A 14,586-nucleotide genomic window follows, 5' to 3' on the forward strand; every position below is an offset into this window, starting at 1 on the left:
TTTTGTAGAAACAAGTTAAAATTATATATGAATCAAAACAAATGATCAGACGGGGTCATGAGAAGTACAAGGAGAATAAGTTAAATGTGTCTAATTGTGGACTAATTAAGCTCCAATGGTGAGGAAATCAAACCATGTTGGCACTGAGAGCCCCTGTGATCTCAGTAAGAACTTCCTCAGTTAAATGATCTAGGCTTGTTCAAACATATTTTTGAGGACAACATTCAAATAGTAATAGCATTCAGTGATATTCACACAGGTCAGAAAGAATAATTACAACTATACTGAATATGCTCATTTCTAAAAAATACAATTTTGAGCTGGAAGAAAAAAAAAAACATTTTAAAAGTTTTTACTTGGAATTGCAGGTAATGGTCTTAACTTCCAGTCAAGGCAATGTTGTGAGGTTATGAATTGATTTTCCTTTCAATGTGTGTTGTTGTAAGACTCAAGGCCAACTGATCACTCTGGGTTTGTGTTCATGTTATAAATAAAAGTTATAAATAGGGGTTCGAAACTATGAGTAAAGTAAAGTAAATAAAGTATTGAATTAAAAACTTTAAAAATCGAATGAGTTGATATAGTCTAATTAAGGCTCTGTAAATAAAAAGGTATGGGGAGCTAAGCGTGTGACCCAAAAGACTAAGATCCTCATTAAGCTTTGATGGGGTCTGGAGATCAAATGAAGGAATACAGTGATTTATGAATTACTAAACAAGGCCAAACTCCTCCACAGCACAAACACATACACAACAGTACAGGGTAATCTCCAAAGACAACACAACATCTGCAGCTCTGTGGGCTCTGCTTTGGTCTGAAGGGGAGTTTATGAGGTAAACAGTGCATCAGTATTGATCACCGTGGACATTAAAGAGGACACTACTACCTTTAAGGGAGCTCCCATTAGCATAATTTAGATTGCATGTTGTTGAATAATGATAATGTGTTAAATACCAAAGACAGTGGAAGAATCAATTGTAAATTAGTTAAAAAGTTGAAATGTATTTTTATAGTTCTACTGAAGGATACATAACAGTTGCACAACATATTTGGATGGGTTTTGTTACCGTTTATGTTTTAAGGGAAAATATTGGTATTGGAACTGAAATAGCTGGATCGACCAATGTATATCTATTTAGGATACTTTACAATGCAGAATTCTTCCTCTGTCCATGGTGCTGATTGTGGAGGAAACTGTACTTACAAAGTCTTTTTCCAGTTTGTCCATCTCCTGCTTGTAGCTCTTCAGTCTGCTGTTGTACATGGCTCTGCTCTGAACTGGGATCTCCCGCACCTCCAAGTCCATCTGCTCCAGCTACAACACATTCATATGTAAACACTCAAATGGCATCAAAACCAATATTTAATGATCATATTTGTATTATACCGCTGTCATGCTAAAGATAGAACCTGACAAACTTGTTCAAACCTTGTATGAGAACAGCTATCCCTAACCACACATCCTATATATTGTAGCTCCATACATAGACTCCACTATGTCACTTTCAATGAAGCTGTGGTACATTTGATCTGTGGCTAGACAGGTCTCTCTGCAGAAGATTTGGAGAAAATCTAATCACGTTGACAGAACAAGACAACTGCAACAACAATTTGTCTCAGTCAGGTACTCATTTTCTAAAACCGCTACAAGACTCCCACCTCGAAATAATGGCTTGAAATATGTCATAGGGGTGTCACTTAAAAGCGAATTAGTGGGAAGTAATCAGGAGAGGAGAACGCCTTGGAAGCACGTGTCAAGATAGAAGAACACACAGGTGCTTGTTGTCTGGCGTCAGTGAAAAAAAAGGTCCCCCCCTTCCTTTTTCCACAAATTCATTATTTAGGAAATGGAAAATTACTGATCAAAGACGCACCAACTCTCTGACTTCTTCAAGCTGTTTGTCGACATTTAGAACCAGCTGTGTCTTCTCCTCTGCAAGAAAAAAAGAAGGGAAAAGTCACAACGACATATTGATCAGCAGACAGAGAGAACAGCGCTTCATGACAACAGCCTGACTCCCCCGCAACAGTGCAGTCGGAGGAAGGGTGGTGGTGAAAAAACAACACGAGAGGACACATTTGAAGATATATTTACACATTCTGCACATGCGACAAGCCGACATTTGAAGTCTGGTAGTTATTGGCGTCACCGAGGCCTTTGTTGGTTGGCGTTGAGGAGCAGCGAGACACCTCACTGCAGCCTCAAAGGGAGAGGGAGGTGTCAGCTCCGCTCCGTTTGCCGCGAGTGAGAGGCCCGCGTAGAATGACTAACGCATCGGTGTGCGCCTTAAACCCTGTGGCTGCTCTTCAACATTACCCATTGAAACTCATTAGGACAAGCAGCAGTTCAAAAGAGGCACAGGGAGAAGTCAAGACGGACCCCAGATTACAACAGACAGTGTTATTTAAAGCAGAGGAGTTACAGTCTCATTGCCGTTTGAGTTGATATCCTCTCTGTTGATAAAGTTTGTGAATAAAAAGTTTACTTTTCTACATTTTTGAATACGGGTTAAAGGTGCACTTATGTAATTATTCTGGTGGAAGGTTCACCACCTGTTTGTCTCATCTTCAAGGAGACAAGCAGGTGAGGTCACCTTGCAAAAGATTTTTTTCTTTGCAATAAAATCTGAACAAATGTAAGATAGCCAAGTTTAATGCCTTACTGTAACGTGTTCTAGGCAAAGCAAAACATATGGATCCAAGCGGTTGTTGGAGCTCCCACCAGAAGTATAACATAGTTCACTTTAGATGGTTTAGGCCTTGTGAAAAATAATTCCAGACTATAATCTGGTATCAAAACATACAATTACATTAGATAAGATGTTAAAAGCACATGTACAAAAAATATAGCTTATAGTACATCTTAACAGAAAACTGCTGACATAATAAATAGGTCACTGTCTGTTTTTGTACATATATTTACAAAAAATGCACATGCTTCTTCTGTTTTTACTTTGCGAAATACACTCACTTCAGTAAGAATTAAGATTAATATCAAAATTTATTTTTGCTTGGGGTCTGGAGCAATTCAATGCTGCATGAATGAAAAACAGTAGAAGACAATATTTTACACTGCATGCCTTGTCAGCTGATAGACACATGGGGAGTAATAGCAAAACCGACATGAGAAAAGGCTTTTCTACGCTGCCAAAATGTGATGAACTGAACGAAACAAAATTGTAAAAACAAAAATGTGGAACAATAAATGAGATATAAGCTACTGGTGTTATAAAGCTACGATGTGTAAGTAACTTTCCTTAAATATGAAATAAATAAAGGAGCCCGAATCAACAGATGGTCTTTAAGGAACAGCTCCCCAGGGTCAGGCTGGACTACATTTTTTTAACCCAAACACTAAGTACAATCAAAATACAATATGTATTGACAATAAATCTAGACAGTTTTATAAAAGAGTATGATGTAGCAATAAGCAAGTGACAATATCTAAATCCATCTTTGTACCAGGTAACAAATGCAGAAATACCTTACTGATTGTGTTTTTTAACCATTAACACCACATAAAATTACCTTTCCATTAACATAACACGGGAAAGCCCAATATTACGGTTTATTTTGGCATGTTTCTTTGCCGTTATACAATGACAAATAGGCGAAGAATTCCAAGTATAACATCTGATACAGCAAACATTTCACCACATTTAGTAAGCGCTAGATAAGTTACAGAACTGTCATTAATGATGCAGTTAAATATGCATCAAACAGAACCAGGGCCGTGCAAGGTTAAGAGTTGTAATCTGTTAGAGGGGCAGGTTTATCTAAGAATACTAAATGATCATGCGCATAAAATAGCCCTTTAATTAAATTCCTCCTTGTGTAAATGACACCTGCTCCCGTTAGCTGTACGCATCAGCTGAGCGGCTAACACACAGCTAGCAATTTGTGCTAAACATTTGGCTTGTTTTACCTCCATTTAGCTTGGGAATTCTGCCAATCTTGTTTGTTACATCTGCTGTGATGGTCCCAAAGTCCTGCTCGTAGGTTTCAAAGTCAGAAGACATTTTGACAAAGAAGTTTAAAATAGGTTTCTTTACGAGAGTTAGCTCAGGATAAAAACAACACGGCTCGAATGAACAGCTGTCTTCCCTGAGTCACAGTGAAATCGGCTCGATAAGAAACAACATGCAAAGTGTATTTCCTTTTGTCTCAGAAAAAACAGTACAAATTTGAACCATATGCCATTCAAAGTTAAAAATGCAAATGCTCAATTTTATATGTTGTTTACAAGGTGACAATGACTGAACCACTGCATCAGAAAATAGAAATGAACAGGCACAGTTACATCTGGTAAAAAAGGTTCCTACATCCGCTGAAGAAATTGAAGAAAAAATCCAAGGAAGCGGTCAGGTTTGTGATTTAAAGTGACAGTTATGTAGATTGCCCGTAAACACATGTAAATTATACTAGCGTGTTTGTTATTATAATGCATAAATATTTGGTTTGAATGCGATGCACTGTAACTTCATTCAGATCAGATACGATAGTCTTGTCAACCATGGGCAGGGGCTAGCAGCTAGCTCATGTGGGTGTAATCAAACAGACAGATAATATTATAGAACGATTACATTATTAAAGAGATTAGTTTGCACCAGCTTCTTTCGTACCTAATAAGTGTTTACACGATTGTGTTTGCAGCACTCAACACTGTTGCTGTTTTGTTTACGTCAATTAGCTCACTTGTCAACAGCAGCTAATTACTACTGCCTCTCTGAATGCTATATTGATGGAGCTTCTGGTAAACTTATTCATAGTTTTATTTATGAAAGCAATATTAGCAAATAGCATACAATGGCCTTGGTTTATGTGTGTTTTTGTTCCTTTTTAGATCAACATTGTCAACATGCCAAAAGGGTAGTTCCTAAAATTGGCAAACAAGAATGCTTCATTTTGTCAGATTATTCAACAATGGGGAAGAAAAATACCAGGGTACTCAAGACCAGTCTGCTTGCCGGATGAGCAGAAGACAAGTGAAATCATGTGCACAGCCTACACTGACCTCCTTTCAAGATAGCAGAGAACGACAGAAGCACGTCTAGTCTTACAATATACATTTCATGAACACAAAAGCATTGTCATTTTGTTTGTCAAAATGAATTTCCTTTCAGCCATTATAACATTTGAAAACCTCCATGAGGTTCGAAGACTATGCCACTGGGGACCAATTATAGCTTTATCAGTCATCGCTATATGTTCTACCATGGCCATACTGGACTCCATAATCTGGTACTGGCCACTGGACACTACAGGAGGTAGCATTAACTTCATCATGCTCATCAACTGGACGGTGCTTATCCTGTACAACTACTTCAATGCTATGTTTGTTGGCCCAGGGTACATCCCTCCTGGTTGGAAACCAGTAAGTAAGAACTATACAAAGTAATTTCAGTTTATTAACAGTTAAAATGCACAAAATATTTTTATGGCAGGAAAATGTACAAGAAACTCAATACCTGCAGTACTGCCGTGTGTGCCAGGGATTTAAGGCACCACGGTCCCACCATTGCCGCAAGTGCAACAGGTAGAGAAGTATTTTGCACATTGCTATTTGAATCAGCTATAAAGGAATTGCTTTATTTATCTACTGATCTCTGCAAGGTGCGTGATGAAGATGGATCACCACTGTCCTTGGATCAATAACTGCTGTGGCCATACAAACCATGCCTATTTCACTAGTTTTCTGCTGTTAGCTCCTCTGGGCTGCTCACATGCTGCCTTCATCTTTATTATGACCATGTACACCCAACTTTATGAGAGGGTAAGACTTCTTTTTCTATACATTGAGATTATAGTATGTATGTATTCAAATTTTTATCCTGACTACAGATTTCCTTTGGCTGGAGCACCGTGAAGATTGATATGAGTGTAGTGAACCATGTCCAGCCTCTCATACCTTTCAGCATACCTGTATTTGCAGCGACACTTTTTGCCTTAGGCTTGGCTCTGGGCACCACTATTGCTGTTGGTATGCTTTTTGTCATACAGGTAAGTGTTTACTCTATTAATAATTATAGATGTCAAATATAACTTAGTAAGCATTTTAATTTAATTTGTTTTTTTTAAAAGATGAAAGTAATAATTCGAAATAAGACCTCAATAGAGTCCTGGATTGAGGAAAAGGTTTGTAAATGCATTTATTTCATACTTAATATATTATGAAGTATGTGTCCTTATGATTACTAAACACTGTCTAATGTACCTCTTTATTTTTAGGCCAAAGAAAGAATACAGCACTACCAAACTGGAGAGGAGTTCATCTTTCCCTATGATCTTGGCACCCGTTGGCTAAACTTCAAGCAAGTTTTTACCTGGTCAGGGATGCCAAAGGGTGACGGCATTGTTTGGCCAGTGCATGCAAAGTGTCACCAGTACACCTTAACTGTAAGTCTATTATGTTATGTTTTTATTTGCCTATAGATTTGCATTTGTTTAAGTAAATGCCAACATGTATTTTTACAGATTGAACAGCTGAAGCAGAAAGCTGACAAGAGAGTAAGAAGTGTAAGTATTATAAAAAAAAATACAGATAATATTATTACCAATTTTCTTTGTCAGAAAATTGAATAACCAGATGTGAGATATGCCACAATTAGCAGGTTCAGTATCAGGCAGTGGAGGATTACAATGGAGCTTGCTGTCCAATAAGCAAAGGCCTTCAAACCTTCTTCAGAACCCCCTGCACCGAAGAGCCTCGAATTCCTCTCAGAAAAGGGGACACCATCCTGGCTACTCGTGGCACAAAGTAAGTAAACCTTAATTGGTATATTGTAATTTTATATAGTTTGTATTCTTTTCAAACTGTGGGGAATGGTTTGGTTATATAGATGGTGGATGTATGGAGACAAAATATTGAGTGAAGAGCAAATTAAAGGTAAAACAAAACCCATATGATCTTTTTTATTCAGTTTAAATCCCTTAAACTTTTTTCTTTTAATATGTAGCTGGAGATCGAATAAGAGGATGGTTTCCAAGGCGATGTGTGGAGAAGTGCCATTATGATACAGCTGCCAGTGATAATACCAGCGACAAGAAAGTCAATTAAACCTTTTCAAATGGCTGTATGAAAAATGAGTTAAATTGATCCTAAAGACCAGTTTTGTCATTTCCTTTCCTTAAATGATTTATAAACAAACTGTCATTCCAAATTCTGCAATTTTTGCACATCAACATCATCTTCTATTAGTTTCCCATTGCCAATCTTAAATACATGTAGAAAAAAACTGTTCTTAAAAGATCACTTTAACTCTTCTTGCCACAAGTACAATGCCAGCAAGAATTTTAATTTCTAAGAATTGCCACAAGGCTTAAATGTAACTTTGTTATGATTACTCTTTACTTTTACTTGAATAGTTGTTTTTACTTGCCTGACATCCTTCTCTCTGCTAAGTATGCAATGCCTCTGCCCGGTGAACTTTTGGGTCTTTTCATGCAACACTTTCTACTAAATAACATGCAGTTTCTTTTTTATTATTTTTGTAAAAACAAGTTTTTGGCCTCTAATTTAAAAAAAAGAAAAATAAATATTAGAAAGACCTGATTTCTTTTCTTTCCTTTAACTTTACATGTGTAATAACTAGTGACAATATGTATCCTATGAATTCTACCAAAATATTGCAAGACCAATTCAATTCAGTTTTTATTTACATACATTAAATACAACTTAAGCTACCCAAATTGCTTCACACAAAAGTAAAATAATAACAATAATAATCATAATCAGAACAATACAGAAAACACACATACAGGTAAAGAGCAATAAAACACCTAAGATATCCTGTTTAGCAGTAACTAAATGCCAAAGAGAAGTGTTTTTTAGTCTTTTCTTAAATTGAGTTAAAGATACAGAGGATCTGACAGGCAGAGGGAGGCCGTTCCACAGTCTGGTTCCTGCCACAGAAAAGGCTCTGTCACCCCTGGTCTTTAGCCTGGTCTTGGGTACAGCCAGGAGGAGCTGGTCAGCTGACTTCAGGGTTCTGGGTGGAGTATATGGCTCCAGTATCACCCCATGACAAGAGGACAGAAGACCAATCACACTGTCAGGCCCAAGCAGGGGACCAAGCGTTGGATAGATAATAATTAAACCTACGTAACACTTAAAATATAGGATAACAAAATATACAATAGCTTTTATTTTAACAACTTGGCTTTTTGTGTCAAATTTGCCAAATTCTTATAAAGCGACTACAGTTCCCATGTATCATAGCGGTGCTCTCAACCAATCAGATTTTACGTGAAATACCACGTGGTCAGCTCCCCTACTGTCCCTCCTTATGAGTGACTTCCACAGGGTCTTTGGCATTTCAGGGAGACTGGCTTTGTTATTTCACCTTTGCATGTCATATGTTGAAGAATAATACCGTCTGAAGCCATGTAAACAGTAGCAGCTGCTATATTTGATCATCATCACATAAACAACATCGCTGATCAGCACAGGTAAGCTGGAGCTACCTAGCAAAACAGCTATATGGAGGTATTTACAAGCGAATTACTGTGGTGTAGAGGTCGACACCATCCAAAACATATTTTTATTGTATTTATTTATTTCGTGTATTGTATTGTAGGCTACAAAGAAAGTACTAAAAAATAGCTTTTGAAGAATCACAGCTGAGATAGCTAGAAACTGGCAACACTCACATTAGAAGTCGCTGTTTATGTTTTATACTTGTAAAATTTGAGTTCCTGTAATTGTTGTAGGATGCTTTGTTGAAAAAGTGCTTGCTTAAAGATTACAACTTTAGCTTGCTCTCCAAGTCCCTCTCCAAGACCCAAGTATGTCCTGCTTTATTAGCATTTGTGGCCTGGTTTATCCCTTGTACCCCGACTGAAGGTGAGGTAAGAATAGCAAGGCAAGCGAGCTAAACATTGCAATTATCCTTATCTACTGCAATGTTAGATAGTCTGTTTAAAATGGCCAATTCAGACAGGGTTGCTGCATTGTAATAGTGTTATAAATGAGTTACTGCATCATAAGAAGTCCATGCCTCCTGCTAACTCCAGTAGCCAATGATTCTTATACAAGCTAAACTTTACTAAGGTACAAACTTTTTTGGCGGAGAGTCCACCATCTGCTTGTTTCCATAGAGCTGTTACTGCTTTGCCAAGAATGTTCCACAGAATAGCATTTAACTTATCTGTCTCCACAATTTATCCGACTTTACTTATCCGACCCCACCCACAATAATATGCATGTTTTTCAAGGTATTTTTGAGCAATAAAAACATTTGTGATCGAATATATGCAGTTAAGTTAAGGCAATAATGTGTAATATTAGAGGGAAAGCAATAACATCTCCATGGGCATAAGCAGATGGCAGACCCTCACACATGTCAACATGATTGTAATTTATGAATAAACATTGTGACAGAGATCTTGTTATTCATAGGTTCCTGTGTTCTCCGGAAGGTTGTGTTGGGAATATCAAGCCAACAGCAAGATGTCCATGTTCAGCACTGGCATCCTGGTGCTGACGTCTCCCCTTCACACCCTCCCTCTACGTATCGCTCCGGTCCTCAGCTCTGCCGCTCAGCTTGTCGAACGCACCCTCTATGTCCACCTTCACCCTGGACTCAATCTGGGCAAAGAGGGCCAGGCTAGACCAGTGTACATCCCTCCAGTAGTGGACCTATCCAAACTCATTACACGTCTGTATAACAACGCTGCGGATATATGTGGCCACCTAGACGTACGGGTTTTGCTCACGAATGTTCGTGCTCAATCGGCCGCTATCCCAAACTGTCCTTTTCCAACACCACAATCACTTTCACACTCTCCAGAGGTTGTGCTAACAGACTTTCCTTTGCTGGATACAAGCCAGTTGCATCAAGTTACTCAGTGTCTACAAAGGTACACTGGGTGCTGTTATGTCTGTAGCCCGTCTTTGTCCTCAGTGTTGCTTCACCCACAGTTAGTGAATTTAGAAAAAGAAAATGTTGACCAAAAAGAGCCAGAGGGGACAGTGGAACCAATGAAAACATACAATGATGTGGTTGTAGGCGGGACATTTGACCGGCTACATGGAGCTCACCGGACACTGCTTAACATATCGTGCTTGTTGGCCAATAGGAGGTTCCTTATAGGTGTATGCGACCAAGCTATGCTAAAAAGTAAGTATTATGCTACATGGTTTATACATGCTGTAACCCAAACTATGGCCAAATTTCATAGATAATCATAGAGTGCTGAAAATAAGTAGTTGTGTATAGAACCAGTTGGCCAGCCATTGTACGGAAGATGAACCATTGTTCCAGCTCTTTCCTCTTTGGAGTTCTTCTGGTGTCTTAAAATACTTTCTTTTACTTGGCTTTGTAAAAATTATGTCCAAAACATTTATAATTATTTAACAGGGCAGACATTATATTTGCACATAGATCCTTGACTAATTACCAAGAATTTGTTAAATGTCTCTCCCACTTTTCACTCACATTGCACACCCGTCCACTCTAATAACGCCACAAAAGACTGCACTAGTGTTGTCACAGTACTAAAATCTCAATACTAAAGAATAGTTTTGATATTCAATACTGATTCCAAAACCATGGTGATAATAAAAAAAACATTCTTTATTTAGACTAGAACGTCATTTTCATAATTAAATCATAGTACTTTATTTTGTATTACCATGTGGTCCTTCAGTCATCCTGGTAGGTTTCACAGTGGTCCATGGGCAGATACTAGTCTATGCAGTCTTACACTGATACAGCTCAAGATCACTCTAAAGCTATTCAGGAAAGGTTCATTTCTGTCCTGTGAATGTGACTTCTTTTAGTCTCGATACTTGCTCAAATGAGTGTCTTGTTTTGTTACTAGTTTTAGTATCAATTAGTATCTTATTTTCAACACTTTTGACAACCCTAGACAGTACATTTTGTAAATATACTGGTTATATTGGTGACTGATTTCATTAAAATTATCCAAAACAGAAGTGACAAATATGAGAAAATAAAAAAATCTATGCCTAACAGTGTCTCTCTTTGTTGTCAGAGAAAGTGCTGAAGGAGCTGATCGAGCCCTACTCTGTGCGTGTCCAAAAACTGCAGGAGTTTCTTCGGGATGTCAAGCCCTCTCTGGAGGTGGAGATCGTGCCTCTGAATGACCCCTTTGGAGTGTCAGTGGTAGACCCTCTGCTGGAGTGCATTGTAGTCAGTGAGGAGACCAGGAAAGGAGGCGAGGCTGTCAACAAAAAACGCATTGAAAATGTAAGTCAGCAGTTTCTTTGTACTGGTTTTATAATGTATTTTGTTTTGTGTAATGTGACTACTTTGCCAAAACTGCAAAACATTGTCTCTTCGTTTGTTAGCAAATCTGACATTTAAAAAAGTATCCATTATGATTATGAAGTTGGTTGTTTTTGCCAGGGTCTTCCAGCACTTGTTCTTCATGAAATCCAGCTGCTTAAAGATGCACACCACTCTGAAATCGAAGAAGAGAAAATCAGCTCCTCTAGTTTCCGGACTCGTTTACTGGGGACACTCCTTACCCAACCCAAAGTATGTCACTAAACAACTTCTGTAGGATGTCAAGACCTGCATAAATGCACACATTGGTCTTGATGAGACTGACCATAGGGAAGGTAGCCTAGGATAGAAAAACATACAAAAATGTAACAATAAAATGAGTAGCAAGATATATAGCACTTTTTTAACATAGATTTTGCAATATTAGAAAGAAAAAAAAATTGTATTGGTTTTTTTGATATAGTACGCTGCGGCTGTATAATGTAATCTGAGCAAACTTTACTATATTTCAAATATTATATTTTTACATGTAGTTGACTTATTGGGAGGGATGGAGAATCTAATTATGATTTGATCCCAGTGACAATTTGCATCATATCATGATACTGTTTTTCTATAAAACGCAACTTTAGCTTAAACTCAAGATACTTTGCCATCCAATCATCCTCTTGGTAAACCTCTGTCATGCGAGTGAGTAACAGAGGAAAGGATTTAAACAGATAGCTAGGTACAGCTCTAAAACTGTATTGTAAAATGTATAGTAAAAATGTATTGTGAAACATAAATCATGATCCAGGCTCTTGCAAATTGTGATATACATTATTTGGCATATCACCCATCCGTTGTTATTGGTAACAAATTCAAATTGTTTGTTTTGGTTATGTTTTAGGATGCATCTCATCTTCCTGTCCTCCCATATGTGATTGGTCTTACGGGGGGCAGTGGCAGTGGAAAGAGCTCCATTGCCAAAAGGCTGGAGGCGCTGGGAGCTGTCCGGATCGACTGTGACAAACTGGGCCATGAGGTGTACCAGCCCGAGACAGCAGCCTACCACAGAGTACTGCAGGAGTTTGGCTCAGGTGAGGGAGCATTGGACGAATTCACTCTTTGATCTGCTGGTCTGCAATTTTTACTAGAGCTAAGAAATTCTTGGTTCACTGAGGAGTTCTGAAGCAATTTGTTGAGTAAAGGGGAGCACTGAAGTTACTCAAATTGCAGTCACAAGATCACAAAGTCACTGATGTTTACGCAATCACAAATGTGCCTATGGAATAGTGCTAAGAAACAATTCATCTACAATTTTATGTAAAAAAAAAACCTCAAACTAATTCAGTCCATGTCTTCTGCCACGTCTGGTGTTGCTCATCAATCCTCATACTCTCAGTAAACTTACATTAAGAAATATTTGGTCAACTAAGATCGGATGTCACTGACTGATTTATCAAGCTACCGAATGCTTACACTTTTAATTTGAATTACTATCAGTCTACATGTTATAACCAGGTCCATTGTAATTTTGTATTTGTTTTAGTATTTAAACAATATATTGATTGACGTATTGGGGGCAACAGTGGAAGTAGAGGTCCTAGCTTTGATGAGTGATGAAACATGATGAATGGCTTTTGGCTTTTACATGTTTGATTGGTTCAATGACAAACTAGCACGGGATTGAAATGTTATATTTGAAGAGACACTGATTCAGAGCATATGATGAATCCAGTCCATCTCCTCACTCTAATGTGGCACTTCAAATGGGCCATATATCTTCTTAAGTAGCTCCGTTCACTCTGTGATCAAAGACAATCTCCGTCTATTTTGACAGATGACATTTTTGAACTGCACCTCATAAACACAATATTTTAGTTTCACTTAAGGTAAATACTCCATCACCAACATGTCAAAATCAGGACCCAGGACACACTACTTGTTTATGCACATACAAGAAAATAAATACACTTGTTTTAATTTTTTTTTTGTAATCAAATCTTGTTTTTATTGCCTAAGCAGTTCTTTTGTTTTGCACATTATGTTGTATATTTAATCCATGCATTTGTTTTCTTTATTGTAGATATCCTTAACGAGGATAAAACAATTAACAGACGAGCATTGGGAAAGAAAGTGTTTGGAAATCAGGTGACTTATATTGTTTTGTTGTTTTTTTGTATCATTTTTATGAAAACCAAATTGTTTTATAGAAAATGACTCATGTGTTTCTATTGTTTTTAGGAACGGTTAAAAGCTCTAACAAGCATAGTGTGGCCTGAAATTGCTTTGTTGGTTAAAAACCGAATCCAACAAGCAAGAGAGGAAGGTACTTGCTGATACATATTGGGCAAATAACAACACATTTATTCTAATTGTGTATGCATACTTAATTAGTATATGTCATAATCAAACATTTTTCTCATCTTAGGTAAACAAGTGTGTGTGCTGGATGCTGCAGTTCTTCTAGAGGCTGGTTGGAATGATATGGTCCATGAAGTTTGGGTCACAGTCATCCCTGAGGAGGAGGTATAGATTTTTATGGCTGATGTGGTTTATTTATTTTCCCATTTACAATTGCTGAATAACAAATGTAGTGCCTATGGCTGACCACAAGAGGGAGACATTAGCTTAAAGAAAATTGCTTCCATTTTCAGGCCGTGTCGCGGATAACAGAGCGTGATGGGGTGAGCACAGAGGATGCCCTGAGGAGGCTGCACAGCCAGTGGTCCAACTCCAAACAGGTGCAATATGCCAATGTGGCTTTGACTACACTGTGGGAACCAGAGGTGACCCAAAAACAGGTCAGAAACTTTAAACTTTAATTATCACAAAGACCATATCTATCATTTTTAACTATGCATTGTTCATTCATCCTGTAGGTTTTAAAAGCATGGAAATTACTTCAGAAAAGAATCCAGCAAAGACTAGAGGGACAGTAGATGTAGATGCCTGTGTGGGTCAGCGTACTCTGCTCAGGAGTGCATGCCGATCCAAAGACTCAAAACTGCCTAATCTATATAAGGAAATGCTGCCTTAAAGTGAACTGTGCCACTTGTAAAAAACAACAACAAAAAACATTATTCCTAAAGTAGATTTTTTTTATTGATATACTGAAATACTCTACTATAACAGTAACATAGTTCAGGATATCAAAAATAAATCTTTAGTCAGTTTTAATTATTTTAATTCAACAATGCTAAAACATTTTAAGGTCAGTTTGTGTCAAACATACATGTATTAACATGAATGTATTCAGACTGAGCAGGTTGTTTAAGGTATATTAAAGTGGAATGGTACAAGGTTCTTTACAATATTTTATTTACAAACTGTCATTTTTGGCATGTTGCACGTA

At 37.7% G+C, this 14,586-nt stretch overlaps 3 protein-coding genes across 6 annotated transcripts in view; 2 read left to right on the forward strand and 1 right to left on the reverse strand.

Annotated features, from left to right (window-relative positions):
• The window catches only part of vti1a (vesicle transport through interaction with t-SNAREs 1A), a 99,252-nt gene extending 95,119 nt beyond the window's left edge, over positions 1-4,133 (reverse strand). For both annotated transcript variants that reach the window (XM_033984804.2, XM_033984806.2), the window contains exons 1-3: positions 3,926-4,133; positions 1,875-1,933; positions 1,205-1,315 (exon numbers count right to left, since the gene is read on the reverse strand). In XM_033984804.2, coding sequence (XP_033840695.1) covers positions 1,205-1,315; positions 1,875-1,933; positions 3,926-4,019 — 264 coding nt within the window. In that variant the 5' untranslated portion in view covers positions 4,020-4,133. The remainder of the gene's footprint in view (positions 1-1,204; positions 1,316-1,874; positions 1,934-3,925) is intronic.
• Positions 4,134-4,271: 138 nt separating this feature from the next.
• Positions 4,272-7,552, forward strand: zdhhc6 (zinc finger DHHC-type palmitoyltransferase 6). Of its 3 annotated transcripts, none has more exons than XM_033984794.2 (11): positions 4,272-4,365; positions 4,844-5,374; positions 5,445-5,536; positions 5,614-5,773; positions 5,842-6,000; positions 6,082-6,135; positions 6,229-6,396; positions 6,475-6,516; positions 6,609-6,757; positions 6,840-6,886; positions 6,957-7,552. In XM_033984794.2, the coding sequence occupies exons 2-11, from the start codon at positions 5,108-5,110 to the stop codon at positions 7,055-7,057; spliced, it is 1,239 nt and encodes a 412-aa protein (XP_033840685.1). In that variant the 5' UTR covers positions 4,272-4,365; positions 4,844-5,107; the 3' UTR covers positions 7,058-7,552. The 3 variants fall into 3 exon arrangements, with proteins under 3 accessions (XP_033840685.1, XP_033840687.1, XP_033840686.1); XM_033984796.2 differs by having other exon boundaries at positions 6,612-6,757; XM_033984795.2 differs by lacking the exon at positions 4,272-4,365 and adding an exon at positions 4,659-4,753.
• Positions 7,553-8,247: 695 nt separating this feature from the next.
• Positions 8,248-14,421, forward strand: coasy (CoA synthase). Its single transcript, XM_033984793.2, has 10 exons — positions 8,248-8,448; positions 9,398-10,118; positions 10,996-11,210; positions 11,370-11,501; positions 12,139-12,328; positions 13,318-13,382; positions 13,476-13,560; positions 13,663-13,760; positions 13,889-14,035; positions 14,114-14,421. The coding sequence occupies exons 2-10, from the start codon at positions 9,449-9,451 to the stop codon at positions 14,171-14,173; spliced, it is 1,662 nt and encodes a 553-aa protein (XP_033840684.1). The 5' UTR covers positions 8,248-8,448; positions 9,398-9,448; the 3' UTR covers positions 14,174-14,421.
• Positions 14,422-14,586: the final 165 nt, after the last annotated feature.

This window comes from Periophthalmus magnuspinnatus, chromosome 19 (genome assembly GCF_009829125.3).
Source record: "Periophthalmus magnuspinnatus isolate fPerMag1 chromosome 19, fPerMag1.2.pri, whole genome shotgun sequence".
Classification (NCBI taxonomy): domain Eukaryota; kingdom Metazoa; phylum Chordata; class Actinopteri; order Gobiiformes; family Gobiidae; genus Periophthalmus; species Periophthalmus magnuspinnatus.

Coding starts and splice junctions, on each gene's coding strand:
- zdhhc6 (XM_033984794.2), top strand. CDS start 5,108: ATGAATTTCCTTTCAGCCATTATAACATTTGAAAACCTCCATGAGGTT. Junction 6,001..6,081: donor GTATGCTTTTTGTCATACAG/GTAAGTGTTTAC, acceptor TTTTTTTAAAAG/ATGAAAGTAATAATTCGAAA. Junction 6,887..6,956: donor GAGTGAAGAGCAAATTAAAG/GTAAAACAAAAC, acceptor TTTAATATGTAG/CTGGAGATCGAATAAGAGGA.
- coasy (XM_033984793.2), top strand. CDS start 9,449: ATGTCCATGTTCAGCACTGGCATCCTGGTGCTGACGTCTCCCCTTCAC. Junction 10,119..10,995: donor CGACCAAGCTATGCTAAAAA/GTAAGTATTATG, acceptor CTTTGTTGTCAG/AGAAAGTGCTGAAGGAGCTG. Junction 14,036..14,113: donor CAGAGGTGACCCAAAAACAG/GTCAGAAACTTT, acceptor TTCATCCTGTAG/GTTTTAAAAGCATGGAAATT.